The 11,437-nt window shown below is 51.7% G+C and overlaps 1 protein-coding gene across 1 annotated transcript; it reads left to right on the top strand.

Annotated features, from left to right (window-relative positions):
* Positions 1 to 389: 389 nt before the first annotated feature.
* Positions 390 to 3,020, top strand: LOC137815662 (uncharacterized). Its single transcript, XM_068618775.1, has 3 exons — positions 390 to 923; positions 1,707 to 2,042; positions 2,757 to 3,020. Exons 1-3 carry the CDS (start codon positions 390 to 392, stop codon positions 3,018 to 3,020), a joined length of 1,134 nt encoding a protein of 377 aa, XP_068474876.1.
* The last annotated feature ends 8,417 nt before the right edge of the window (positions 3,021 to 11,437 follow it).

Here is an 11,437-nt window from a genome sequence, read left to right as displayed (position 1 = left end):
AGCGTTCCGGTCAACAGGCAGGATCATGTTCCATCACTCTTCTGTTCGTATTCTCAAACGCTCCAACCTTCCTCTGCGAAAAAGCTCTCGACGCTCTTCAACTTCCCGAATCACCAACATTCTTCATCGCCTTCCTGATCATAAAAAGGTACCTACTTTCCTTCTTCTGCTGGTTTTCCTTGCATTTTAACCGATTCGCATCATCTTGTAACTGCCTGGTGCATACGCTGTGGGTTGCTTTTTCCATTTCTCCTTCTACGTAACTTAGGGCTTCGTCGATCATCGCAACGAACCTACGTTCGTTCGTTTTTCACCTTCCTTCCATGATCGAGTCAGCCTCTGTAACCCCTGATCATTTTTCCTTTTCTTTTTCCTTTGCAGCTGCAACCATGACTCGCACAAAGATCACCCCGAATCCTCCCCCTTCATCACGAAACCCCCCTTCACAAGCACACGACCCACCACAAGCTCGTGGTGCTTCATCTTCCCAGGCTGAGAGGCCTGCGTCTTCCCGCCCCACTCAGGCCCAGGCTGCTCCGCCTGTCACCGGAGGAGCCCCCGTTCCCCCACCAAACTTCAAAACCCTGTATCCCTGGGCCAACTTGACCCTCTTGAGGGAGACATCTTCTGTTAACACTGCTGGGGCAGTTTTGCGGCTGACAAAGGGGGATGAGCCCAACCAGACGTTTCATAAGGAGCACGATGAGAAAATGATAGTGCTACCTTGCCCCCCCGATCTGCCCGTTTGCGTTGATGATAAGGCGAGTGCTGACGGGCCCTTCTGCTTCGTTTACACAACCCCATTCAAGAAGGTGAAGCTCAAGTTCCCTTTCACTCGTTTCGAAAGGGAGCTCCTCACCGAGCTCAACGTCGCCGCCACCCAGCTCCATCCCAATAGCTGGGCGTTTATCCAAGCGTTTCAAGTGATGTGCGACCATCTTGGGTTGCCCGCATCGGTGGACGTGTTCCTGTTCCTCTTCGAAGCCAAGCACCCAGGAGACCGCCTGTGGATCAGCTTGAATGGGATTGCTGGGAGGTCGATCTTCTCCATCTTCCAGCAATCCTATAAGGACTGGAAAGGGAAATTCGTTCAAGTGCGCCCTAATGATAGGGACGCCTCCCTACTCGACGGCTTCCCCTTGTACTGGGTGGACAAGGGAAAGAAAGAGTCCAAGAGCTGCTTCAGGAGGCCCAGAAGTCCTGACAGCATGGGAGCACTAGACAGAGACCTCTGTCTCTCTGGAAAAGGGTGGCGGATGCCAACATCACTTTCCTTACCACCACCTTGATCTGTTTCGAATTTTACGAGGACCAACTCGAAATTCGAATAGGTTAGGACACTTAAACTCTTGCTTTGATACTGCTTCTGTTTAGCTGTTTCTGGGCGTCTTGTGCGTTATGCACAAGACTTTGGCTTTATTTTTCTGCATTCCTTATCTGCTTTGCTGTTGCATACTGCCTTATGCATTCATTGTCTCCTTGAGTTAACCCATGCATTTTCGTTCTATGCAGATAACATGTTGGGCAAAGGCATGCTCGCCGAATTGAAGGCGCTCGCCCGAAACCACGGGTTGGCGACGGGCTCTCAAACAGTGCCCAACTCGGTGGTGGAGAAAGCCATCGTCCACGGACGATCGCCACCTAAGGAACCCGCCGCCCAACGCAAGAAACTGGTTCTAAAAAGGCCTAAGAGGAAAGCTCCTCAGGTCATCCACGAGGAGGAAGAAGAGGACGACGAGGCCACTGAAGATGGTCTTGTCACGAAGAGGAAGAGGGCGGCACCTTCTTCACCACCTGCACCACCCCCTCTTCCCACATCAACGCCACCATCTACACCTGCTCCTCCTCCATCATCGCCACCTACACAAGCTCCCGCTTCCCCTGTCCAAGCAATCCCACTGGCCACTGCGCCACCTGCAGTGGAGGCCCAAGAGCCAAACTTCATGGAGGACCCCCCGAGTGCCTCCACACCATATGTATCAGCTGGAGGGGGTCCCCCTTCAAACGCCTCAGCTGCAGAGGTTGAACCAATCGGGGATGAGGTTGCTCATACCTCTCCGATTCTGATCACCGAATCCCCGATTCCGTCGCCACGCCAGCAAGCGCCTACTGAAGAACCTGCTAAGGAGGGTGGCGACGAGAACCAGCAACAGGCTCCCACAGCGCCTTTAGTGCCTCTACAAGCAGCAAACCTCCCCCTTGAGGTCACGAGGATGTGGGAACCTCTATCTGCTAAGCTAAAAACGATAGCAGAAGACATCCCTGCCATCATCGCCCGAGCTGTGGAGAGCTCCACCAGGAGGCTCCAAGACGACCTCTTCAACCTCAAAACCGAAAACAGCACCATCTGAGTCGAGGTGGAGAAGTTGTCCACCAATGTGACACTCGCGGAGGTTGAACACTCCCGAGTAGAAGACGCAATGAGCACCGAGCTCAGATTGGCGCGCAAGGAGGTTACTGATCTCCGCCATAAGGTGCATCAACTTGCTCAAGAAAAGGTCGAACTGGAGAGCAAGATTGTGCCTTATCGCGTCAGGGTGGCTGACCTGGAGGCTCTTATAAAAGCTGACGCTGCCAAGGTGCAGAAATTGGAGCAAAGGTCAGTCGACCGAGAGAAACTCCTTGGGCAAGTGGAAAAGGCAAGGGACGACGCCATAGCTGATCTTGCCGAGGCCAACGAAGAGAAGGGAAAGGTGGCTGCTGAATTGGCCCAAGCGCAAACGGAATCCAAGAAGGTTGCTGAAGACCTTCTCCAGGATCAAGAGACCAATGAACAACTCAAGAAACAGGTCGAAGAGCTGGAGCAACAGAATAAGGGGCTGAAAGAACAAACCGAGAAACAGATTGAGGAACTTCAGAAGCAAATTGGAGACTTCAAACTGAATTCTGCCCAAATTCTGGCCGCCGGATTCGAAGCTGCGCGGGAACAATTTGCTTGCCTGTTCCCCGACCTGGATCTCAGCATGGTGTCGCTGAACAATGAAGTGGTGGATGGAAAAGTGGTGCCCGCCGAAGACTAATCAATTCAATCCATCCATCGCCCTTTATACTTCCCTTTGTAAATAACTTGTAATAGACTTTATGTCCTTTTGTATATATGTTCTGAACTGTTATTCACCGTTAACTGTTAATGACAAAGGTCTACGTTTTTCCTCTTATGACTTCTTCACTCGCTTCAACCTTCCTTGCTTGTTTAATTCCAAAGAAATGACTTAGGAAAACTGTAGGCACGACCTTTGACTTAACTGCTTCGAATCGCTTCAGCCCTAAGCAACAAACACTCAACAATTCGTAATCTTAAGGCAATTAACTTTATCGTAAAAACAGTCTTCAAGCAATAGACTTTAAATCAACTATTGGCTTAAACACTGCTTCACCCGATCTGCTCCATCAAAACGGGTCCTTTAACTTTCTCGCCGCTGTCTGAACTTCTCCTAGTCGCCAAAGACTCTTGGTGATATCAGCGTCTTTCTGGCTTCATGCCTTGGCCATTGTTCCTTCATCTGGGGGTAGAGGCGCCTTTCGGATCCTTCTCTACCTTCCTCATCTTCAGAACAAAGACCGGGTGGATAGGCGTTCTCTTCGAACCTACCATAGCCACCCTCCAAACTTCTTCCACCCTCTACACCATACCTGAACTCGTTCGAGACGAGAAGGGTTTTATCTTGCCTGAACTCGCGCATAGGCGAGAAGGTCTTTAACTCGCCTGAACTCGCTCAACGGCGAGAAGGTCTTTTACTTGCCTGAACTCGCTCAACGGCGAGAAGGTCTTTTACTCGCCTGAACTCGCTCAACGGCGAGAAGGTCTTTTACTTGCCTGAGCTCGCTCAACGGCGAGAAGGTCTTTACTTGCCTCTACATTGCCCCAGGGGTTACATCTTCTCGCCCCCAGAAACACGGAGGACTTTTCACTTGCCTCTACATTGCCCCAGGGGTTACATCTTCTCGCCCCCAGAAACACTGAGGACTTTTTCACTTTTCCTCGCCTGCACTCGCTCGACGGCGAGGAGGTCTTTGTCTCGCCTCAGAACGCGCGAGGGCGTTGAGGTCTTTTATCTGGTGCCTCCGATCGCCGAAAAACGATGAGGACTTTAAAACTTCAACTGGTGCCTCCAATCGCCGAAAAACGATGAGGACTTTAAAACTTTAACTGGTGCCTCCAATCGCCGAAAAACGATGAGGACTTAAAAACTTTAACTGGTGCCTCCAATCGCCGAAAAACGATGAGGACTTAAAAACTTTAACTGGTGCCTCCAATCGCCGAAAAAACGATGAGGATTTAAAAACTTTAACTGGTGCCTCCAATCGCCGAAAAACGATGAGGACTTTAAAACTTTATTTAGAAAGCATGTAATATATCTTTACTTGCCTTAAATCACGTATGAGTGATAAGGTCTTTCTTCAAAAACTTTCTGAAAACAACAATCATGCAATCTAAAACGCCTTCGAACTTCGAAAACTCTTCCTTTATTGGGTAGCCTCATTAAAAACCCTCCTCAGGGAAAAAAGAGTGCTCCCTTCAAATTGTTTTATCAGAAACATTGTAATGTAACTTCACGTTTGTCTTTACTTACAAAGCTTCTTAACTGTAATATAACTTGAGGTGTGTGGCGTTCCAAGTACGAGGAATCGCCCCTCCTTCCAACGTCTCTAAGCGGTAGGCGCCGTTCCCGAGTGCCTCGGTTATTCTGAACGGTCCCGTCCACTTAGGTGACAGCTTATTCTCCATCTCGTACTGGTGAGCCTTCCTCATCACCAGATGCCTTCTCTAAACTGCCTTGGCATCACCTTCGAGTTATATCTTCGTTCAATCCTTCTCTTCACCGCTTCAGCCTTCAACCTCGCCTCTTCCCTGACCTCATCCAGTAGATCCAGGTTCAGCCTTCTTTCTTCATTCGAGTCTTCCTCTACAAAGTTCTGGAATCTCGGCGAGCTCTCCTGGATCTCTACTGGAATCATGGCATCACACCCATAGACCAAGCTGAACGGGGTCTCATGGGTTCCTGACTGCTCGGTGGTGTGGTACGCCCAGACTATACGGGGTACCTCCTCAGCCCAGCTTCCCTTGGCTTTCTCGAGCCTTCTCTTCAATCCTCTCAGTAACACCCGATTGGCTGACTCCACCTGGCCATTCGTCTGAGGGTGCTCGACGGATGCGAACACTTGTTGAATCCCGACCCCTTCGCAAAGCTTCATCAACAGGTGACTTGCAAACTGAGTCCCGTTGTCCGACACCAGGCGCTTAGGCACTCCAAACCGGCACACAATGTTCTTCCACACGAAGCCTTCGATCTTATGTGCGGTGATCTGGGCCACTGGCTCTGCTTCAATCCACTTGGTGAAATACTCAATCGCCACCACCAAGTACTTCATCTGCCTGACCGCCAGCGGGAAAGGTCCCAGGATGTCGATTCCCCACGTATGAAACGGCCAAGGGCTGTAGATCGACTTCAACTCCTCGGGAGGTGCTCTGTGCCAATCGGCGTGTTGTTGGCACTGTTTGCAACACTGGGCATACTTCTTGCAATCTTCTCTCATCGTTGGCCAGTAGTAGCCTGCACGGAGAGTCCTCGCGGCCAGAGCTCGACCCCCAACGTGGCTTCCGCATATACCTTCGTGGAGCTCTGCCATGATCCTCGTGCACTTCTCGCCATGTACGCATTCCAGGAGTGGGTGAGTGAACCCAAACCTGTACAGATCGCCATCAATCAATGTGTACTTGCTGGAATTTTTCTTTACCTTCCTAGCTTCTGTCGGATCCAGTGGGAGAAGGCCATCTGCCAGACATCGCTTGTACTGTGTCATCCAGGTGTCTGGCTCATGGATAGTGCAGACCTGCCCCATGTTTACCTTCTCTCCTCGACATGCTCTAATTCTCGGCGATCTCAGAGTTTCTTGCGTCAGGGACTTGTGACTTCTCGCTGCTTTCTCCGTCGATTTGCTTATATGAAGAACCAGGTGATCTGCCACAAATGCCCTCGGCGTCTTTAGAGTTTCCTGAATCACCGTCCTCTGCCTACCCCCCTTGCCTGAACTGGCGAGCTTAGCTAGCAAGTCAGCTCGGGCATTCTGCTCTCTTGGCACATGCACCACTTCAAAGGAGGCAAAGGAACTCTTCAATTCCTGCACATACTCCAAGTAAGCCGCCATTTGTGGATCTTTAGCCTGGAACTCGCCTGTTACTTGCCCTGTGACTAGCAGCGAGTCACTCTTAGCCATTAGCACCCTGGCCCCCATCTCCTTAGCCAGCAAAATCCCGGCGATCAGCGCCTCATACTCCGCTTGATTGTTACTGGCTTTGAAGGCAAACCTCAAAGATTGTTCGATCAACACGCCGTTGGGTCCTTCTAAAATGACTCCAGCACCGCTACCCTGCTGGTTCGACGATCCATCCACCGAGAGCACCCAACGGAAGTCGTCCCCTTCTACTCGTGTCGCCTCTGATGAGAGCTCAACCACAAAATCTGCGAAGATCTGCCCCTTGATTGGGCCTCGGGGCTCATACTTGATATCAAACTCCGACAACTCTACTACCCACTTCACCATCCTTCCCGCAACGTCGGGCTTCTTCAAAACCTTCTGGATGGGCAGGTCAGTCATCACCAGTATGGTGAAGCTATGGAAGTAGTGGCGCAATCTCCTCGCCGAAAACACCACTGCCAACGCAACTTTCTCTAGGGCCTGATATCTCGTTTCTGAGCCCTGCAGCACCTTACTCACAAAATAGATAGGCTTCTGAACCTGATCTTGGTCTTGGGCGAGCACCGCACTCACCGCCCTCTCAGTTACAGCAAAATACAACCTGAGAGGGATCCCCACCTGCGGTTTGCACAGAACCGGCGGGCTCGCCAGATACTCCTTCAGCTTGACGAAGGCTTCCTCGCACTCCTTCGTCCATGCAAACTTGTTGTTGCGCCTCAAGCACTGAAAATAGGGATGTCCCTTCTCCCCGCTAGCTGACACGAAGCGAGACACCGCTACCCTGCTGTTAACTGCTAAACCTCCTTCACCGTAGCTGGGCTCCTCATCGCCAAGATGGCGGCGCATTTGTCTGGGTTGGCTTCTATTCCTCTTTCAGTTAAGAGGAAACCCAAAAACTTTCCAGCCTCCACGCCGAAAATGCATTTCTCCGGATTCAGTTTCAACTTGTACTTGGCGATCGCTGTGAATAATTCTTCCAAGTCTGCTACGTGCTTGCTCTTTTCCGGCGAGGTTACGACCATGTCGTCGACGTACGCTTGCACATTCCTTCCCAGCATCGGTGCAAGTACTCGATCCATCAGCCTCTGGTACGTGGCCCCCGTGTTCTTCAGCCCAAACGACATCACCTTATAGCAATAGCACGATCTCTCCGTCATGAAGGCTGTTTTCTCTTCATCCATGGGATGCATCTTGATCTGATTATATCCCGAGAAGGCATCCAGGAAGCTCAGCAACTTACACCCTGCAACACTATCGACCAGGGCATCTATGCTTGGTAAAGGATACGAATCCTTTGGGCAAGCTTTGTTCAGGTCGGTGAAATCGACGCACATGCGCCATTTCCCGTTACTCTTCTTTACCAGTACGACATTTGCCAGCCATTCAGGGTACTGGACTTCCCTGATTTGGCCTGCAGCGAGGAGTTTCTGTGTTTCGTCCCTGATCGCCTGCCTCCTCTCCTCGTTGAACTTTCTTCTTCTTTGCCGCACTGGTCTCACCAGGTTATCCATCGCCAGATGATGGCATAAGAAGTCGGGATCGATCCCGGGCATGTCCGATGCGGACCATGCGAACGCGTCCAGATGCCGCTCAATCACCTTGGCGATCTGGTCCTGGAGCTCCACCTCCAGGGATCTTCCCAGCTTGAAGATCTTCCCCCCGATCTCCCTCTCGAGCCACTGCTCGACGGGTTTTGGCCTGGATTCTCTGGCGATCACCGCCCTGGCGATTCCCTGCTCTCTCGCTTCCTCAGGGCGATTCCGCGCCTCTTCCTCCTCCAGACCAGCGTTCCCCTCCCTCAGCTCAGCGTCTACCATCTCCACGTCCCTTCCGGCGGTCTCTTCTGTTGCCGCCGATCTGGGCTTCACACCGGGAGGTGGGGTGGTTGTTACATAGCTCACTGATCTCTTGTTTTTCAGGCTATTCTCATAGCACTTTTTCGCTTCTTTTTGATCAGACTTGATCGTGATCACCACTCCTTCCATAGACGGCAACTTCACCTTCATGTGCCGAGTCGACGGTATAGCGCCTATCCTGTTAAGCGTGGGCCTTCCCAACAGGATGTTGTATGCTGAAGGAGCGTTTACAATGAGGTACTTGATTTTCTCCGTTCTCGAACCAGCCTCATCCGTAAACGTGGTTCTCAACTCTATGTACCCCCTGACCTCCACCTGGTCACCAGCAAACCCATACAAGCACCCTCCATAGGGCCTTAGCTGGTCAAGGGGCAACTCCAGCTGCATGAAAGTCGGCCAGAACATCACGTCTGCCGAGCTTCCCTGGTCCACCAGAACTCTGTGGACCTTCCTTCCTACCGTTACCAAGGAAATCACTATGGGATCGTTGTCATGGGGCACAACGTTCCGAAGATCCTGCTTGGTGAACGTAATGTCCACCTCCGGCGAGTAATCTTCAAACATATCCACTGTCATCACCAACCGCGCGTACTTCTTCCTCTGCGATGCGGTGCATCCACCACCCGAGAAGCCTCCTGCAATGGTGTGGATCTCCCCGTGGATAGGCATCTCGTGCTGCTGGGCTTCTCCACCTGCTGGCTGGGAGCTCGACGCGCCCCTCGTCCTTCTATCCAGCAGGTAATCATTTAGGAACCCGCTCTTAACCAGATCGTCGAGCTGATATCCCAAGGACAAACACGAGTCCAAAGTGTGGCCAAAGCCTTGGTGAAACTCACACCAGGCATCTGGCTTTGACCCCAGCACCTTGTCGCTCACCTTCTCAGGCGCTTTCAACCTAGCAGATATGTTAGGAATGGCGATCAGATCCGCCAGTCCCATGACAAACTTGTGCTTAGGCGGGCGGTTGTATTCCCGGCGTGCTGGTTGCTGGCGTTCCTGACCCCTGCCCTTGTTCCTCCTATCATAAGGATGGCGAGTCCTCTGGTCCTTCCTGGCCGCCGCCGCTGTCTCCAGCACCCTCTGCGGCTGGATCCTGGTCTGGGCGCGTGGCCTAGCGGGAGCCACGCTTCCTCTCTTCTCGGCGACTTCACTCTCGTCGGCGATGTGAGCCACCGCAAGTCGCCTGACTTCAGCAAACGTCGCAGGGTGAGCCCTGATCAAGGCCTCGCAGAATGGTCCCGGCAGCACGCCCTTCTTGAATGCATAGACCAGCATTTCTTCATCTTTAGCTGGCGATCTGACCATCTGCGCTCCAAAGCGGTTCAGGTAGTCTCTGAGGGACTCTCCCTGGTACTGCCTTATATCAAACAGATCATAAGACACCCTGGGCGGTGCCTTATTCACGATGTACTGCTCGACGAAAATCTTCGAGAACTGTTGAAAACTGGTTACGTGGCCGTTAGGCAGGCTCACGAACCACTCCAACGCCGTCCCCTGGAGCGTACTCACGAACATTTTGCAGTAGACGGCGTCTGACCCTCCTGACAGCATCATCTGCGTATGGAACGTGGTGAGATGAGCTTCAGGATCCTCCACGCCAGTGAAAACAGCCTTAACCGGAACCACGCTTGCAGGAATAGGCGTGTCAGTGATCGCCTGAATAAAAGGCATGGGAAAAACACGAGGTGGCGACGACGGCACAACCTCTTCAGCGGAAGAACGCCCTTGCTGCTCCTGAAGAGCTTGACGCAACTCCTCAGTCACCTTGCTGAGCTCCTCATTCCTGGCGCGAGAGGCGACCAGGTCCTCATGCATTCTCGCCTGTTCGATGCGCGAGGCTTCCACAGTTGCCTGCAACGAACGCATCATCTCCGCCATCTGTGCCATGGTCATGGCAACGGCGCCTTCAGCAGCGACGGGCGCAACCGGACTTTAACGATTGCTTCTCATTTTTCTCATGAAATTCAGCGATCAATCGGAGAAAACCGCGTGAGACTGCGCAAAAAGACTCAAGAACACCATAAACCTTCAAAGAGAACCACAACTTCACCAGAAACAACCGCTCTCCCACGGACAACCAAACGAGCGAAAGAACTCAAACTCCACCGAACAAATCACGCGTAAACAGCGGAAAACCTCACTTCACCGAATAAAACTCGAAACGAACGGTGGAAAACGCAAATTCACCGAACAAATCTCAAGGAAACAGCGAACGATGGTTGCACCAGCACACAACCACGCAGAAACTTCGAAAACCTCCAAGAACTCACGCTGTGGATGGGAGCAAGTTTTACACGGCCCCACGGTGGGCGCCTGATGATCCTGCCTGTTGACCAGGACGCTGGAAACTGCCTCGTCAAAGGATCGACGCGTGCACCGCTTCGAACCTCCGTCCTTCCTCAAGATCTACCTCAAGAACCTGCAAAAGAACAGAGCGGCGCCGCTGCGGCCGATCGCACTCCAACGCCCAAGTCAGTGACCGAACCACCAAATACTAAGAGCAAGAAGAAATCTCAAGGAACCGTGCAATGTCTCTCTCACAGTGTGCTCTAGAACTCGCAAGCGTAAAGAGTGTAATCTGAACGTGCGTACCTCAGAAAGTTCGTTGAGAAATCTTATATACCTGGTGACTTTCTCTCTCCTGGCAGTTACAGACTTGGACACGTGGCTCGCATCCAACTGTACACGTGTCACCATCTGGAGCCTCCTTGACTTGGGCGCTGCTTCTACTCTCATTTTGGCTAAGTTACTTATGCATGGTACTGCCCAGTGCATAGCTAACTTGGGAGTGCGATCTCTACTGGAATTGGCGAGTTAGGGCGCTCTCGTACACCTTCCCTGTGGTCTCGCCGGCCGCCTTCATAATCTGCATCACCTTCATCTTCGGCGATGTGCTTGTTCTGGCGATCTCCAATCATGTGGTCGCCTGAGTTTACATCTGGCGACTTCAGCCGATTCTGGTATGCTGGAGGTCGGAGCACGCCAACTTATCAACCGGCGACTACACGAGCTCCCCGACTTCCTTCCCTTCTGCGGATCTGGCGCCTTGTCAACATACCTACACTGTAGCTTGGTGCCACGTCATCACTTCCGAGTACCAGGGCGGTACAATACCAATGAAATGATTCTCTATGAATAAATCCTAAATTAGCCAACTTATCAACACAAACATTCCATTCACAAAAAATATGAGTAATCCTAAACTTGATTTTCCCACCGTAATTAAGACAAGTATTTCATTGATTACAAAACATCCACGGAACATTAGTGATGTAAACCCACAAAGACTCAAAAAAAAATCCACAAGAAGATGACCAAGGATGCCAACTATGAAGGGTCATCTCAACAAGCAAAGGAAGACCTCATCAATAGGAGGAATG

Source organism: Phaseolus vulgaris, chromosome 10 (genome assembly GCF_000499845.2).
Source record: "Phaseolus vulgaris cultivar G19833 chromosome 10, P. vulgaris v2.0, whole genome shotgun sequence".
NCBI classification, from domain to species: domain Eukaryota; kingdom Viridiplantae; phylum Streptophyta; class Magnoliopsida; order Fabales; family Fabaceae; genus Phaseolus; species Phaseolus vulgaris.
The sequence above is the reverse complement of the archived record's forward strand: the minus strand, read 5'-3'. Positions and strand labels throughout refer to the sequence as shown.

Bases quoted from the DNA above. Each gene is read 5' to 3' on its own strand.
- LOC137815662 (XM_068618775.1), top strand. From the start codon at position 390: ATGACTCGCACAAAGATCACCCCGAATCCTCCCCCTTCATCACGAAAC. The intron at 924-1,706 runs GTGATGTGCGAC...AAAGCTCCTCAG, and splicing joins CGTTTATCCAAGCGTTTCAA to GTCATCCACGAGGAGGAAGA. The intron at 2,043-2,756 runs GTTGCTCATACC...GACCTTCTCCAG, and splicing joins TTGAACCAATCGGGGATGAG to GATCAAGAGACCAATGAACA.